Source organism: Rhincodon typus, chromosome 29, assembly GCF_021869965.1.
Source record: "Rhincodon typus isolate 14 chromosome 29, sRhiTyp1.1, whole genome shotgun sequence".
Taxonomy (NCBI): domain Eukaryota; kingdom Metazoa; phylum Chordata; class Chondrichthyes; order Orectolobiformes; family Rhincodontidae; genus Rhincodon; species Rhincodon typus.
This window is the reverse complement of record NC_063360.1, coordinates 31305603-31324517: the sequence shown is the minus strand read 5'-3', so window position 1 is coordinate 31324517 and position 18915 is coordinate 31305603. Positions and strand designations below refer to the sequence as shown.

Here is an 18915-nt window from a genome sequence, read left to right as displayed (position 1 = left end):
ATCTGGTTAGTGACGCCCACATCCCATGAATGAATAAATAAATTACCTCTCATGCTAGCAGGAATTTGCTGTGTGCAATTTAAGTGCCACAACTCCTATATTACAAGTGATTACGCTTCAGGAGAAAAGTACTTAGCCAGGTTTAAGTTCCTTTGGAACAACTAGAGATCAAGGGCGGTTCCATATAGATGCTATCAGAAGTCACACAACACCAGGTTATAATCCAATAGGTTTATCTGAAACAACAAGCTTTGAAAGTGCTGCTCCTTTGTTGCACCAAAAGCTTGTGATTTCAAATCTACCTGTTGAACTGTAACCTGAAGTCTCGTGTGACTTCTGACCTTGTCCACCCCAGTCCAACACCAGCACCTCCACATCATGACTATATAGATGCAGGTCCCTTTTTAAACCAACTGAATCCTTCCTGAGTCTAATGATGGAAAATTCAAAATATGATTCACTTTGGCCAATCTCTAACTAAACACTGTTGTAGTTTGAAGAAGGTGGGTATGTAATTGACTAATTAAATTGTCCATCGTCTTGGAGAGAGGAGAATGTTGTATATAAAACAAGACCCAGCAATGGAAAAATTAAGCAACTCCACGAAAATAGAGATAACACTTACAAAAGATCACATGAGACCTTAAGTAAAGAGAGTTCTGTAAATTATTGACATATTTGAATACTTGCATGGTTTAATTAACCCTTCTTGCAGCTCTTTCATTTCTGGAACATGCTGGCACTTCTTTCCAAAAGCAATGAAAATGTTCTGGGAAAGAAAAGGCACATAAACATCCCAACTCTCACGAAACTGGGGGCTGATTGTCATAAACTAGGCACTATTGTGACATGTGTCATGCCTCAGTTGGGTACACAATTCATTTGTGCTATTTTTACTCTGCTGCACAGAATTCAATGCAGCCCTTTCCTTTTATGGCTTGGTTTGATGCATTGGTTTCTTGTGACAGGATAATAATCGACAAAAGAACCAGAGAGGGGAGATAGGGAGAGTTTTTTGTGTGTCATGACCAGTACTGCACCTGCCTCTAACTGCAGTAGAAATAGATTCAAAAGTAACTTCCGAATGGGAATTTGAGTGCACACTTGAAAAGAATTCTTTTTAAAAGACATTAAAAAGGGAAAGCATGACACTATGGGGATAGCACTATCAAAGAAATGACACAATTCCAATGAGCTGAATGAACTCCTTCTGTACTGTATGAGCAGTACATCTAGTGGTGAACAATACTGAACCTGGAAACCCAATACCAGGTGGGACAAAAACAGAAATTGATGGAGAAACTCAACGGCTCCTCCAGCAGTTGTGGGGAGAGAGAAACAGACTTGACCTTTCAAGTTCAGTGATCTGCCTCAGAACATTTACTGCCTTTTTATACTTTCATAGGAAATTACTATTCCCCTTAGTCGAAGGGTCAATAAAAGGGGATGGCATTATTTTACAGTTGAAGGGCAGGGAGTTTTGAGAAGATTTAAGGAAAAATCTTTTCACTCAGAGGGCAGTGGAAGGGTGGTTGAGGTGGGAAATCTCACACCCTTTAAAATGTACATGGATGAGCACTCGAAATGTCGTAATGTTCAACTGTTGAAATGTCAGCTCGTGTAGATAGGTCAGTGCAGACTCGATGGACCGAAGGACCACTTCTATGCTGTATGTCAATGATTCATGGAAATGGGCAACACTGGCAATGCCAGCATTTATTGCCTATCCCTAATTACCCTTGAACTCAGTGGCTTCCTTGGAAATTTCAGAGGACAATTAAGAGTCAACCGCATTGCTGAGGATTCGGAGTCGTATATCACAGAATCATAGAGTTATAAAGGTTTACAGTGCAAAAAAAGGCCCTTCAGCCCATCATGTGTAAAACCAACCACCTAACTATTCTAATCCCATTTTCCAGCTCTTGGCCCATAGCCTTTTATGCCTTGGCATTGCAAGTGCACATCCAAATACTTCTTAAATGTTATGAGGATTTCCACCTCTCCCACCCTGATGGGCAGTGAGTTTCAGATGTAGTGAAAATGTTTTTCCTTACATCTCCTCTAAACCTTCCGCCCACCATCTTAAATCCATGCTCCCTGGTCATAGATTCCTCCATCAAGAGGAAATGTTTCTTCCTGTCTATCCTATCTATGCCCCTCATAATTTTACACATCTCACTCATGACCTCTCTCAATCTACCCTGATCTAAGGAAAACAACCTCATACTGTCCACTTTCTCTTCATAACTGGGGTGGTTTGGTAGCACAGTAGGCATCACTGCTGCCTCACAGTGCCAGGGACTCGATTCTCCCTGCCTCTGCGTGGGTTTCCTCCAAAGTCCAAAGATGTGCAGGTTAGGTGGATCGGCCATGCTAAATTGCTCCAAGTGTCCATGGGTGTGCATGCTAAGTGGGTTAGCCATGGGAAATGCAGGGTTGCAGGGATGCGCAAGGAGAATGGGTCTGGGTGGGATCCTCTTTGGAGGGTCGGTGTGGATTTGATGGGCTGAATGTCCTGCTTCCACACTGTACGGATTCTATGTCTAACTGATGAAGGCCAGACCAGATAGGATGGGAGATTTCCTTCCATTAAAAAAAAACTTGCTCACGGGATGTGAGTGTTGCTGGCTAGGCCAGTATTTATTGCCCATCCCTACTCGCCCAGAGGGCAGTTAAGAAACAACCACATTGCTGTGGGTCTGTAGTCACATGTAGGCCAGACCAGGTAAAGATGGCAGCTTCTGTCCTTAAAAGGAATTAGTGAACTAAATGGGTGTTTCCCTAACCATGGTTTCAAGGACATCATTAGATACTTACTTCTAGATTTTCATTGAATTCAAATTTCAACTTTCAGCCATGGTGGAATTTGAACTGTGTCTCCAGAACAGGTCTCTAATTTGATTTACTATTGTCACATGTACCTAGGTACAGTGAAAAGTTTTGTTTTGCATGCACTACAAGCTGATCATACCATACAATGTGTATTTGGATAATAAAATCGAGCAAGGAATACAATGTTACAGCTGCAGAGAAGGTGCACAAAGAGTGAGGTCAACACTGAATTTGAAACTTGAGAGGTCCACTCAGAAGTCTAATAATAGCGGGGAAAAGCTGTTCATATGTGTATACAAGCTTTTATAGCTGTTGCCTGGCAAAAGAGGGTGGAAGAGAGTATAACCAGGGTGGCAGGGGTCTTTGATTATGTTGGCTGCTTTCCCGAGGCAGAGGGTAGCATAGGTGGAGTCAGTGGATGGAAGGCTGGTTTGTCTGATGGACTGGACTATGTTCACGACTCTCTGTAGTTTCTTGTGATCTTGGGAAGGGCAGTTGCCAAACCACCTGCGGTGCATCCAGATAAAATGCTTCTATAAAAAGTGGTAAGAGAATTTGTAAGAGGTAATTGGATTAAATTTTAGTAATAATACTATGAGGCCAGCACCTTCCCCTGGATGGGTGAAGTCACTGGGTTTTTACAATAAATGATGGGGTCACCTTTACTGAGATTAGCTTTCAAATCCAGGTTTATTAGCTGAATTTAGATTTCACCAGCCCTCATGGTTGGATTTGTCCTCAGTGTATTAGCCTGGGGTCTCTGGATTACTTGTCCAATAACTCATCACCATTTCTCCTATTTAAGCTTATGCTTCATTATTTATGATTTAGAGTTCATTATCAGTTTGGACTTTTCAAAAAGAAAGTACTTAAGAATTATGTTTTTTTGTTGAATGACACTAGACCTCTGTCATCTAACAGTTTTCATTTGGAAAGGCATCCCTGGGTTTAAATAGTAGCAGATGGCTTCACTCTCAACTGGAAGAAGTGGGATTTTCAATCAGAAACAACATAGTAGGGCTTTTTGGTTTGAAAACTGGGGTCTCTAATCGGCATGTGGACATGTCACTGGATGGTCAAAATTCCAAAAGCAAATCTCCATTAGTGTAGGATTATCTGAGGGTTAGTGGGAAACAAACTTCCTGTAGTGATTGTAACAATGTTATCTGGTTCAATCAGGGAGCCCTGGCTGACAGATATAAACAGCAGTGTCAGGGGACTGCTCACTCTAGGAGCTGGCTCTGTTCTAGCAGTGTCAGTGTCATGTACTATGCACATGTAAATAAAGAGACAGGATACTGGCTCTCATGGATTATTTCAACTCCCGCTCCCAAGCTAGCCCTCTGGGCAATTAATCCTTGGATCAATCAATCACACCCTATTGGAACTCATTACATATTAAAAACAGTATGTAAACATAACTTTTGATGATCCTTAAAACCTTTCACTTCAGCAAACTGTTGGTCACCTGCACCTTCATATCTCCATCTTTGGTGTGGTGCCAATTATTGTTTGATTACACTCCTATGAATAAAGTGAAAAATCACACAACACCAAGTTATAGTCCAAAAGGTTTATTTGAAATCGCAAGCTTTCAGAGAGCAGCTGCTTCATCAGGCGATTTCAAATAAACCTGTTGGACTATACCCTGGTGTCATATGATTTTTAACTTTACCTAGACCAGACCAACACTGACACCTCCACATCATACACTCCTGTGAAGCAAATGGGAATGTTTGACTGCAGGAAAGGCAGTATATAAATGTAAGTTGTCATTGAACGCAAAAGTTGATGCAGTATCTTGAGTTGATTTGATTTATTTATTGTCACGTGTACCTAAGTACAGTGAAAACCTTTGCTTGCGAGCAGTACAGGCAGATCATAGTAAGCAAGGACATACAAATCATAGGGTGAAAGAAATCTTAGACTGAAGCATACAAGTTACACAGGGCAATAAGAACATTACCAAGATCAATCATTATTTGAAGCTAGAGAGTCCATCCATCAGTCTAATAACGGCCGGGAAGAAGCTGTTCCTGAACCTGCTGGTGCACGTGTGTTCAAGCTTCTGTGTTTTCTGCCTGACGCAAGAGGCTATAGGAGAGCATTACTTTTGCAAGTAGACATGAGATAGAAAGATACAAAAAAAATCAGGAAAAAGCAGTGCAATGGTAAGTTTCAAAATCTTTGAGGATATAGAAACAAGTGATGTTAAAGTGCTACGACTTTGCTGCAAGCTGGGCAAGAATACAAAGGGCTCACACACTATCTAGGGAGGGATATGGTGCTTAATGTGTGATTAACACGCCTTATTGACAACCACTAGAAACATTTTCCAAGCACAATATGGCAGAAGTGCAGAGAACGAGAATTAATAACAACAATAGCGAGGGGCCCTCTTGTGGTGCAGTGGGTAGTGTCCTATCCCTCCATCAGGATGCCCAGGTCCAAGGCCCAACTGCTCAGGTTAGTTTGAAATAAACTTTAGAGAAAGGAACGGCTTTCAGGGCTGGGTGCAGAAAGCTCCGGAAGCATTGGTCAGAACTTTGGATTTTGAGAAAGATTTTTCAAAGGCACAAGCAATGTTGAGATGGTGATGGTTGAAAGGATTTGGCTAGGGTGGGTTCCAGAGAGTGACTGATGGCAGTGCTACCCACTGTAGGACATAGCAGGGGTGAGATGTTAAAAAAAAGAGCTGCAGGAGCAAAGCTTGTGAGATGAGGTACAAGAACGGGCAAAGGCTCTTATAGTGCCAGTATGAAGGCTCGTAACTTGTCTTACAGAAGTTTTCAGTAAAAAGAAACATGGATTGAGGTCATAAAGAGGGATCTCCAACTAATGAATCTGTGTAAATATGAAACAAAAACACACATCATACCTGGTCTATTCGCACTCAGTGTAAGCTCAGTGGTGAGAAATCTTAAACATTGAATGTTCTGTTTGTTCATGGTAAAATCTATAATATATGTAATATATTCTACATATTGTAATATATTCTAAAGAAAAAAAGGTTTATTTTTTAAAGCACCTCATTGGATATGGGACAGAACAGGAGAACAGACTTGAGGTAAATCAACCATGATCTTACAGAATGGTGGAGTTGGTTCAGGCCTCTGTGTGGGCCCTGTTCCTATTTCTTACATTCTTATCTCTCAAGTGCCTCCATGATGAATTACTCTGAAGTGCAGTGAATGCTGCAGTGAATCACACTGGCCCCACGGAGCAAGCTGCAAAGTCAGTTGAAGTGTTTAAAAGGAAGATAAATGATTCTTTGAGATTGAGGGGGCATTCAGGGATATGGAGATAAGGTAGCAAACTGGGACTGAAAAGACAGCCCTGCTATCAACAATGAAGCATGCAGAAGAGACTCAATGGGATAAATAGACTGCAGCTGTTGCTGTGAAATTTTCCAGTTGGTGCTGGACTCAAGATAGAGACACAGAAAGATGTTTGCACTTAAGGTTGAGACCAGAACTTACAGCAATAGATATAAGGCAGTCATTAATGAACCCAACAGGGAAATTCTTTTGCCAGAGAATAGTTTGAATATAGAACTCGCTGCCACAAATTGAGGTGAACAGTATAGAAACATTTAAGAGCAAAAGAAAAATGGGGGAGAATAGAAAGACATGGAGAGGGGGTTTGTTTGATTCCGATGGGCTGAATGGCCTTTTTGGTGCTATAAACATTGTTAAACTGTGAATGAGCCATATTACCAATGACTGATAAAGATGTCTGTTTGATCCGAATGTAATCACTCCATTGTACCACTGACTGTTTTACTCCCAGTTTCACTGCACATCAACACAGCACTAATTAAATATATAATATGGTAGAAGGCACTTACTGTGAATGTGGAAATACAGATGAAACAATTAAGAACTCTCTCAAGGACAATGGAGTGTCTGTGCTGACACTCCATTCAACTCTTGTTATCTCTGTTCAGTGAATAAACAGAGTAGTCAATGCTCTACTGAGCCACTATCAGATCTCAGCCCAGAAAGGATGTGGGGCACTTCAGTTGCCCTCAGGACCCCTGGTTAGAGATGATTGGGAAGAAGATAAAATTGTGTCATCGTTATTTACTTGTACTGTTTGATAAGGACAGCATCAGATAGTGCTGGGATTCTCTTCACAGCCACAATTAATAGGCTTTTTTTTATTCGTTCACAGGATGTGGGCATCTCAGGCTTTGCCAGCATGTATTGCCCGTCCCTAATTGTCAAGCGGGAAGTTAAGAGTCAACCCTATTGCTATGAGCCTGGAGTCACATGTAGGCCACACCAGTAAGGATGGCAGTTTCCTTCCCTAAAGGGATTAGTGAAGCAAATGAGCCTCCCTCCATTTCACAGTCATCATTAGATTCCTGATTTTTATTGAATTCAAATTCCACCATCTGCCATGGCAGAGATTTGAACTTTGGTTCCTAGAACATTACCTGGGTCTCTAGATAACACCACTGGGCCATTGCCTCCCCCTATCTGTGGGGACAGTATTGCTGTGGCTTAGTTGGTGACAACCCAACCTCTGACTCAGAAGTGTGGGACCTCAAGATCCAGACCAGAGAATTGAGCGCCAAGTCCAGAGTACCATTCCAGGCTGCACTGTCAGAGAATCATAGAATCCCACAGCGTGGAAGTAGGTCATATGGATTGAGGTCATAAAGAGGGATCTCCAACAAAAGAATCTGTGAAAACATGAAACAAAAGCACACATCATATCTGGCCCACTCACACTCAGTGTAAGCTCAGTGGTGGGAAATCCTAAACATTTAATGTTTTGTTTGTTCACAGTAAAATCTATAATATATAGTAATATATTCTACAAATACTCTAAAGAGAAAAGACATATTTTTAAAGCACCTCATTGGATATGGGACAGAACAGGAGAACAGACTTGTGGTAAATCAACCATGATCTTACAGAATGGTGGAGTTGGTTCAGGCTTCTGTGTGGGCCCTGTTCCTATTTCTTACATTCTTATCTCTCAAGTGTCTCCACGATGAATTACTCTGAAGTGCAGTGAATGCTGCAATAAATCACACCGGCCCCACGGAGCAAGCTGCAAAGTCATCGAGCCCATACCAACCCTTAAAAGATCATCCCATCCAGACCCACACCCCTACCCTATCCCTGTTTCCCATTGCAAACCCACCTAGCCTGCACATCCATGGACGCTATAGGCAATTTAACATGGCCAATCCACCTCGCCTGCATATCTATGGACTGTGGAAGGAAGCTGGAGCACCCAGAGAAATCCCACGCAGGCACGGCGAGGATCTGCAAACTCCACCCAGACAGTGGCTCCATCTGATAGTGAAGGAGTCATTCCCCTCCTCACAAACATTTTACACCTGATTGCACCTCTGCTCCAGTATAGGTGTGCTTCCAGAATGTTCCAAAATAATCCCTCAAATTGGCTGAATAATTTGAGGATGAGGCGATAAGTTGTGTGAGACGACACCCTGACAGTGATTAAAGCCTCATTAGATCACAGTGCTATTCTGAGAATCAGATGTGCTGTATAATATGGAGGTTCAAATTCAGATTTGAAGGATAATCTCCATTAGCCAGCTCCAGGAGTTTATACTTTCATCCCTTCCCATGGTCAAGGACCTACAGATCCAGGCCTACAAGTTCAATGGACTATATGCCTGGAAAAATTAAATGTAGTGTTTTTTATAAACTTAAGATGTCACAAAACATTGAGCAATCTATGAAATAGCTTAGAGGTATAGCCCCTGTTGTAGTGAAGGAAGAAAATGGCAGCCAATTTGTTCACAGAGCTACTCAGCTTCTGACCTCATTACAGTCTTGGTTCAAATATGGACAATAGTGTTTAACTCCAGAGGTGAGGTAAGAGTGATTGGCTTTGACATCAATGGTGTTTTTGATTGAGTATAGCATCAAGAAACCCTAGCAAACCTAGAGTCAATGGGCGTCTGCTAATTGGAGTCATACCAGGCACAAAGGAAGATGGTTCTAGTTGTTGGAGGTCAGGCATCTCATCTCCAGGACATCTCTGCTGGAGTTCCTCAGGATAGTGTCCAAGATCCAACTGTCTTCAGCTGGTTCATCAATGACCTTCCCTCTATCATAAAGTCAAAAGTGGGGAATCTCGCTGATGATTGCGCATTGTTCAGCATCATCTATTCAGATACTGAAATAGGCCATGTCCATACGCAGCAAGACCTGAGCAACACATAGACTTTGGCTCATGTGTAATGTGAAAGTTATTTGCTACTTCAGTGCTAGGCAATAACTATCTCCAATATGTGAGAATCTACCCATCTTCACTGCCCTTGATGTACAACAGCATTTTTACTAAGTCTTCCCTATCAACATCTTGGGTAACTACAATTGACCAGAAACTGAACTGTACTAGCGATATCAATACTGTGTCCACAAGAGCAAATCAGAGGCTGAGAACTCTGCAATGTGCAACTCACTGTCTCCTAATGCTTGTAAACAAGTCAGGAATGCAGTCAAATACTACCCACTTGCCTTGATAAATGCAGGTCCAAGAACATTCAAGCGACTTACACTATACAGGACAACAATGCCTACTTGATTGGCACCCCATCTACCATATTCAACGTTCAATCTCTGCATCATCACTGCACAGTGGACCATCTATAAGATTTACTGCAGCATCTCAGCAAGGCTTTTCCAACAGCACCTTCCCAAACTGATAACCTCTACCTCCTAGAAGAATAAGGGCAGTAGATACACGGAATCATCACCATCTGCAAGTTCCTCTTGAAACCACATCATCTTGACTTGGAACTATCTCATCATTCCTTCACTGTTGCTGGGTCAAAATCCTGGAAAATCATCCTTAAGGGTTAACCTACATCCCAAGGACCGCAGTGTTTCAAGGGGGCAGCTCACCACCTTCTCCAGGGCAATTAGAGTGGGGCAATAAAAGTTGCCCAAGCGAATTAATTTAATGAATTAATTTAAAGGAACATACTCCAATAATCAGCAATGTGATAACGACTGGAAAATTTGCTTTTTAGTGATGTTGACTGAATGATAAGTATGAGCCCTAGGATCATGATTTTCTAAATAGTACTACAAAACCTTCTGTGCTCTCTTGAGAAGGTAGGTCATAGAAATGTACAGCACGGAAACAGACCCTTCAGTCTAACACATCCAGACATCCAAACTTAATCTAGTCCCATTTGCCAGCATTTGGCCCATATCCCTCTAAACCCTTCCTATTCATATACCCATCCAGATGCCTTTTAAATGTTGTAATTGTACCAGCCTCCGCCACTTCCTCTGGCAGCTCATTCTATACACACACCACCCTTGAGTGAAAAAGTTAACCCTTAGGTCTCTTTTAAATTTTTTCTGTCTCACCTTAAACCTATGCCCTCTACTTTTGAACTCCCCTACCCTGAGAAGGAGACCTTGGCTATTCACCCTATCCATACCTTTCATAAGTTTTTTTTCTTTATTCATTCTCGGGATGAGGGCATCGCTGGCTAGGCCAGCATTTATTGCCCATCCCTAATTACCCAGAGGCAGTTAAGAGTCAACCACATTGCTGTGGCTCTGGAGTCACATGTAGGCCAGACCAGGTAAGGATGGCAGTTTCCTTCCCTAAAGGACATTAGTGAACCAGATGGGCTTTTCTAGCAATTGACGATGGATTCACAGTCATCATTAGATTTTTAATTCCAGATTTTTATTGAATTCAAATTCCACCAACTGCCATAGTGGGATTTGAACCTGGGTCTCTGGATTAACAGTCCACTTTGTACCTTGATTAAAGAAGAAAGAACTTGCATTTTTATAGCATCTTTTGCAACTTCAGGATTTCCTCATGTCCTCAGATAATACCACTAGGCCATCGCCTCCCCCCAGGGGCCTCAGTTTAACGTCTTGGCCAAAATCTGTGGTATCTCTGTCAGGAATGGAGCCCAATTAAATCATGTCAATATCGGCACTCAACTGTGACCAATCACATTGTGCAGATTTTTAGAACAAAATGGCGTCGTGGGACCACTTTGAAAAGTGTCCGAAGGTCTAATCCACAAATATATTTCTCTGTAGGAGAAAGAGACCTTTGTTTCAAAACTGCAGTTCTGCCTAAGGCTTTCCAATTGTGTTCTCATCACGTTCTAGTTAGTTCAAATACAACAGCACTGGCCAAACACACATTTCAACCTAATTCACCATAAGGCATAGAGATTAAAGTTCTAAGCCCTTCATTTTCAATAAAACATGCTTTGTTACAGAATGTCAGTGTTTAATATTGATTTGGCTCCTCAGATGTACAAAAAAGACGCATTATGTACTGTTATGAAATGCTTAACAATTAATTCTAATTAAATTCACAATTGTGTACACACACTACATTTGGCCCAATAACTGTCAACAATTTCAGAGTTTTACATAGACTTGGATAAAAGCTAAAAGAACCCATGTAATGCCACTCCCTGTGAATGGGAAGGTGTGAGGTTTGATTTATGTTCTTGCTTAAATCAGCTGATTCAACCAAGGCAGCAGTGGAGACATTATCTATATCATCTTCTGACGAAAAGTGGACAGATTGGGCTTGTTTTCTCTGGTGTTCAGAAGAGTGAGGGATGACTTGATCAACGTGAATAGGATTCTGAACCGTCTTGACAAAGTGGATGGGGAAAGGATGTTTCCTCTTGTGGGTGAATTCAGAACAAGGTAACTTTGTTTTATAATGAGGGATCGTCCTTTTAGGACAGAGATGAAGTGAATTTTCTTCCCTGTGGTTTGTGTGATTTTGGAAGGCAGTGCAAGTGGGATCATTGAATATTTTTAAGGTACAGATGGATAGATTCTTGTTAGGTAGGGAAATCGAAGGTCATTGGGGTAGTTGGAAATATGGAATTTGGAACCCAAACAGATCAACTATGGTCTTATTGATTGGCGGAGCAGGCTTGAGGCATGAAATGGCCCACTTCAGCAACTCGGAGATAGCAAGAACCGTAGATGCTGGAGTCAAAGTCAATACAGTGTGGAGCTGGTGGAACACAGCAGGTCAGGCAGCATCAGAGGAACACGAAAGTCGACGTTTCAGGTCGGAACTGATGAAGGGTCTGATCTGAAATGTCAACTCTCCTGCTCACCTGATGCTGCCTAACCTGCTGTGTTCCACCAGCTCCACACTGTATTGACTACTTCAGCGGCCAATTTGTATGTTCGTATCTATTACTGTCCATGTTCTGAATCCCTTTACCATGTCCTTTCTCATTCATTTTTCCTACAGTGAAAAAATGTACAAATCCTTGAGTCTCCTTGCAACTTTTAAGTCTAAGAGTCAGATTCATTACTCTTCTCTCAGCCATCAGTATCAAGGCAATGTTCCTGAAAAGTCTCCTAGTATTGTTTCACTCAGCACATCATCTCACCATGCAAACTTGTGTCTATCAGGCACTTTGTGCCCCGATTAAAGAAGAAAGAACTTGCATTTTTATAGCACCTTTTGCAACTTCAGAATTTCCTTATGTCCTCATTTACTGTCAATGACATATGTTAATATTGTTGTCACGGTTATCATGTAGGAAAGTCAATTTGTGCTCAACTTCTGCAAAACGAGGATGAGATAATAACTAGAATATTTGTGCTGGTGATGTGGATTTAAGGGCCAAGGATATTAGTAAGCTGGAGAGGGTTTCGAAGAGATTTACCAGGATGTTGCTGGGTATGGAAGGTTTGAGTTATAAAGAAAGGCTGGATAGGCTGGGACTTTTCTCACTGGAGCAAAGGAGACTGAGAGGTGACCATATAGAAGGTTATAAAATAATGAAGGGTATAGATAGGGTAAATAGTAGTTATTTTTTCCCTAGGATGGGGGATTTCAAGACTGGGGGCCACATTTTTAAGGTGAGAGGAGAGAGATTTTAAAAAGACATGAGGGGCAAATTCTTTACACAAAGGGTGGCTCATGTGTGGAATGAACTTCCTGAGGAAGTGGTGGATGCGGGTACAATTACAACGTTTAAAAGACATTTGGATAAGTACGTGAATAGGAAAGGTTTGGAGTGATATGGGCCAGGAGCAGGCAGCTGGGACTAGTTTAGTTTGGGATTATGGTCAGTAATGGACTGGTTAAACCATCCATGCCATATGACTCTATGACTGAACACCAAAGGAAAAGCCCCAGTTTTCTGCACAATAGTGCCACAGGGTCATTTATGCCCACCTGAAAGTGTGGGCAGGGCATCAATTTAACATCTCATCTGAGAGACAACATTTTTACAACTGCCTTAGTGTTGGCCTGGCTTGCTTCAGGTTTGTGCTCAGGTCTCTGAACTCATAAGCTGATAATTGCAAGGCAACAATGGTACCATTGACGACTGCCCAAACACACATTTCGAGCTAATTCAACAGGAAGCATAGACACAAAATATAAAGATTTAAGTTCATCATTTTCAGTAACATATGCTTCATTACAGAATGTCAGAGTTTAATATTAATTTGGCTCCTCAGATGTACAAAAAATACATTATGTCCAGTTGTAAAATGCTTAACAATTAATTCTAATTAAGTTTGCAATTGTGTACAAACACTACATTTGGCTCAAGAACAGTCAACAATTTCAGAGTTTTTACATAGACTTGAATAAAATCTAAAAGAATTTGTGCAGTGCTTGTTTGATTTAGGTTCTGAGTTAATTTAGCTGATTAGGCAGTAACTGAGGCACTACATTTTGCCCTCAGTAAACCTGGGAACGGAAACTGAAACTAATCTTTATTCATTTTGATTGTTACTCAGAGACTAAAGTTGCTGGAATTCCATAGCTAAGGCTAGTGATAATAACACAAGAAATAATGGCAAAAACCACTTGGCCAGATCCATACGCAATGAAGTGATACGAGCAGAAGCAATTTTAAGACTGGCAAACTTGCTGGCCAATTTCTAAGGAGGTATGCTGGTTGGTGAAGACAACTTGTCAAGGTTCGAACTAGTCAAACGGGAATTCACAGTAAAATTAGGTCAATGTTTCAAGTTGGCAAAATTCCAATGAATTACGGGCAGCATCGCACTTGGCATGACGCGGCGTATGGGAACAGTGGGACATCTCAACATGGCAGGCTTTAACTATGCCATCTGGGCTTCTGGCAGGGAAAGCTGGTGCACTGTCATGGAGACAGCAAGGGAATGCAACAGGGCAATGGATCCCTTGTGCACAGCCTGGCACCAATGGGCAGATTGGCTTTTGCCAATGCCACACGCGAAAACAGTTTGGGAATCAGCTGTTAACCTGAAGTTTTGACCAGTAAATGTTACGTCTGTGACATGTGTGATCAAAACATGACAAGAAGTAAAGTAACTGTAGACTGCATAAAATATAAATAAAAATACAAAACATTTACCAACATCTTCCATTTGATTCTAGGCATAACAAGATATAATAATGAGTGAGTCATGAATTGCAATGTCTGTGGTTCAGTCCTGAAAGCGGTGTAAGAGTTCGCAGGTCTTTTTCTCAATGATTTCGTACATCTTTTTAATGCGTTTGTCAGTTACAGTCCGCACATAGCTCTCAGCATCCAGCACAGCCATTCCATCATAGACATCACCCATTATAAGGAGCGGTCCATCTGTCAGGTTAAAGTTTGGACAAGGGCAGTTCCAGTCCATGTTGATCATTATCACCTCCAAATGTTTGAAGTCAAAAAACTTAAGCCCCATTTTCTCATCCTTCAGCACCTCGTCCAGTGTAAATCTGGCAACTCCAGAGTCCTGTTCCTCGACAATCTCTGTCACCCTTCCCACAATGGCGTAGTCACTTTTGCAGAAGCTGGGAACTATCTTGTGACGGGGTCTGCACACTTTGCACTGCTGGCTTTTCGGGAAAGGGCAGGTCTCCTCACACACTTCCTTGCTCTCAAAATTATTCTTGTTGCCCTCACAGCCACCATAGACGAAAGCGTGGCACTGCTTCATCAGCGAATTGTAGGCCCACCGAGCCTCCCACATCTTGCAAGGACCCTGCACAGCAGGAAAGGTGCAGATATTGACTGACTCATTGATACAAGCCAATCGGCACTCTTCGTAGGTTTCAAACTGGTTCTTGCTGCCCTCACAGCCTCCAAACATGAATGTGGAGCACCTGCCCATCTTATGGTCATAGAACCATCTGACGTATTGACGACCACATTCCCCTTTGTCTGGATCTTTGAAGCACTCTCCAGATGGTAAAGGCTGGGTTTTCCTGGCAGTGCTCTCCCCAGAATGTTCCCGTCTGATGACTGACAATGGGAAGTCTGCTCTCAGGAGGCCAGCAGCATTCCTTGCAGTGCATGTGTAGATGCCTGCATCTTCCTGCTGGGTGTTGTAAATAACTAGCTGGCCGATATTGGTGACCACCACATTGGCGTACATTTGATCGGGTCTCATGATGATATTTTCCAGGTAGTCACTCTGTTTCTCCCAGGTGATGTCTGGCCTTGGACGCCCACTGACGTCACAGTGAAAGCTCACTGTGCCTCCAATGTAGACGGACTGGTGGAAGGGGTTGGTGTAGAGAGCTGGAGGGATGGAGTCTTCCAAGGAGGTGGTTGATGTTGGGTTCACAGTGGTTTCTAAAGGCTGGGGGCTGGTGTTGGGCCAAGTGATGTGATACCGACAAGTCACCACTGTCAGGCTGATGCCCCTGATGCATGCCTCGGCATCCATGTAACATTTATTGTAGTAGGTCAGGCCATCGGAGGCGCAGGTGAAATTGGGCTCCTTCTCACACCTGTCCTTGCACTTACAAATGGGCTGTCCGTCCCAGATATCACACTCCGAGCCCTGCTGTGTGCACACAATCCTCTCGCACGTCGCCTCTTTGGGTAGGTCCAAGGACGCTAAGCTGCCATCTGCAAACCTTGCTGCCACACAGCTCTTCAGGCCACACACATTCGTGCAGCACTTCTCAAAGCTCTGACAATCCTGAAATCAGCAATGGGAACAGCAGTTACTTCGACAGCAATAGACTAGTCACTGACTGGGGAGAGATCCCCAACATCACCCTTTCTTGAGGTGTAACATACATCGACTGAGACGCATGCAACAGAACAAATGAAAGGATTGCAAGCTGCTGTTACAATGGCTTCATCAGTTTGTTAACATCATCTAAATCTTATGCATAAATCTGCACCCAGAGACATGAAAATTTGAGACATTAGAACTCAGAGTGAAAGATTGAGGCAACTCATGTACAAATTTGTCGTGCATGTAATTATGCTATGCTGGAATTTCCTTCCTCTTTTTAGGATCAGAAAGGAAATTGATGTTTGGAGGCAGAAGGTAAAGCTGAGATACTAAACATGCACTTTGCATCTCTCATTACCAAGGAAGATGCTGCTGCCAAATTCACAGTGAGAAAGGAAGTAGTTGAAATGCTGGCTGCGCTAAGAATTCATAAAGAAGTGGATTAGAACGATGTACTTAAATTTAATTAGTCACTGAAGCCATATTAGATGTGTCCAAGGATAGTGCGGGAAGCAAGGGGGGAAACTTTGGGGGGCTGTGGGCCACAATCTTGCAATCCTGCTGAAATACAGAGATTATGTTGAGGTTTTACAGGGCATTGATGAGGCTTCTTCTGGAGTACTGTGTCCAGTTCTGGTCTCCCAACTATAGGAAAGATATTATTAAGCTGGAGATGGTTCAAGAAGAGATTTACCAGGATGTTGCCGGGAATGAAGGGTTTGTGTGAAAGGAGAGGCTGGATAGGCTGGGACTTTTATCACTGGCGTGTAGAGGTTGAGGAGTGACTTGATCGAGATTTATAAAATCATGAGGGGCATGGACAAGGTGAATGACAGGTATCTTTTCCCTAGGGTTGGAGATTTCAAGACCGGGGGCATATTTTTAAGGTGATAGCAGGAAGATTTCAAAAATGACATGAGGCGCAATATTTTTACACTGAGAGTGGTTCATGTGTGGAATGAGGAAGTGGTGAATGTGGGTACAGTTACAACATTTAAAAGACATTTCAATAAGTACATGAATAAGAAATATTTGGAGGGATATGGGCCAAGTGCAGGCAGGTGGGACTAGTCTATTGTGGGAACATGGTTGGCATTGACTGGTTGGACCGAAGGGTCTACTTCTGTGCTTTACGACTCTATGACTCTAGGTGCTGCCAGAAAACAGCAAAATTGCAAATGTTGCACTCTTGTGCAGAAAAGTATGGTAAGTTGCCATACTTCCAGTGGATAATATGCTGCCTTCTCATTTGACAGAACTGACTGGTGATGAGTTTACCGTGAGGGTCACGACTCAAGCAAAAGGAAGGCAGTGCTTTCATGGTGACCTCAGTCAGTTTGGGGACTGAACCTGCAATCTGATGATTGATTGTTATTTTTGAGTGACTTGGAAATGCACACTTCATGCATATCTGATATATTTAATTTCATTGAGACCTGTACTGTCTAATTGTGTGTACTTGATTGTGTTTTTATGGTATAAATAATACAAATTGAAAGCACAAATAAAAGAGAAATACTGAAGATGTTTGAAATCTGGAATAAAAACAGAAATAACTGGAGAAACTCAGCATGTCTGGTAGCATCAGTGGAGTTGACATTTTGAGTCCAATGTGACTCTTCATTGGAAAGCTTGACGCTTTGTACTTTCTTATTATAAAAGTTGAAGTGCTGTGTTTAAAATGAATGAAGAATGCTTGGATGGCTAGGATTTCATTTCCTTACTTTACAAGAAGGGATTATATTGTTTAAGTTGAAAATTTTGCTCAATCCTGATTTCTAAAGACCAGAATCTGTGTAGCTCACCTTCTCCCATCTTGGTATTGATAAGCAGCAATGATAATGAAGTTGTTAATTAATTGTAGCAATTAATTTCCATCAATTCATCTACAACAGCCCCAGACATAACATAAGAAAACTCCAAATCTGTGCCAGCTTTCAGAAGCATAGATCCAACATCACCCCTCGCAATCAAATGAGATTTACCACGTATAATTGTCTCAATTTAACTCATACAGTATATCCCAGAAGTTTATTCCCTGAAAAAATTCCAAATTTTGTATCTGAATGATCAGTACACATTTCAACATGTTAGCCATTTTTACCTTCTGTTGTATGCTAATTATTTTGAAGGGGAAATTAAACACTGAATAAATGAAACAAGACTGGGCATAATTTTAGTGTTAAATGTTGCAGATCGCATTTTGATGTGAGCATACTAAGCCAAATGTAATGACACAGAATGGGTTAGGATAAACCCCATGAAATCTACCCAAATCTTGGTGCGTAAATGCAATTTGTTAATCCCTTCCAAGTACAAAGGCTTCAGGTAGATTTGAGGTAGCAGCACTGGCCAGGTCAGTAACTGAGATGCTATGAATTGGATTTGGCATGGATGAGGGATGGATAGATGTTCAGCCAAGCTTCCTGTTATGACTTGACTCGTGTTAGTGAAAGAGACCTTACGTTTCTGTTATTGCCGCCCACCATCTGCAAGGCTGAAGTTAGGAGTGTGTTGTTACACTGTCCACATGGTCAACGCTATCCATGGCAAAGCAGCCATCCACCACCTTCAATGTTCACATTCCTGACACCACTGAAGCATAGTAGCAGCTGTGTGTACCATCTACAAGATACATGGCAATAAACTAGGCAAGGGATCAAAGGTAGAATATCTTGGAGAAACTCAGCAGGTCTGGCAGCATCTGTGAAGAGAGAAAACAATTAACATTTCAAGTCCAGAGACCCTTCTTCAGAATACCGTTCTAGTAAATGTTATGTATTGTAGGATATGAGTCTATATGCCTGGACTTCTGGATTGCTCGTCCAGTGAGAATCCCACTTTTCCACTGCCTTCCCCAAAGCGCTGAAACTCCAATTTTATGCATGGATTAAAATGACAGTTTAATTAAAGAAATCATCATTTTTGGGGAAATAAAATCTTCAAATTGACTTTGGCCACAGTTGGCAACCTTACAGTAATCGTGTTCACATGAAAAGATATAACTGGCTAATGCAGTGGTGTTAAGTCAAGTATAATCTGTAGGCACAAAAACAAAGCTGCTGGAAAAGCTCAGCAGGTCTGGCAGCATCTGTGGAGGAGAAAACAGAGTTAA

General features: G+C 41.9%; 1 protein-coding gene across 1 annotated transcript in view; it reads right to left on the bottom strand.

The window, feature by feature from the left end:
• Positions 1–14267: 14267 nt before the first annotated feature.
• The window catches only part of LOC109912838 (WAP, Kazal, immunoglobulin, Kunitz and NTR domain-containing protein 2-like), a 44474-nt gene continuing 39826 nt past the window's right edge, over positions 14268–18915 (bottom strand). Inside the window, exon 2 of the mRNA XM_048613935.1 lies at positions 14268–15758. Within this exon, the coding sequence (XP_048469892.1) occupies positions 14268–15758 (1491 nt within the window). The remainder of the gene's footprint in view (positions 15759–18915) is intronic.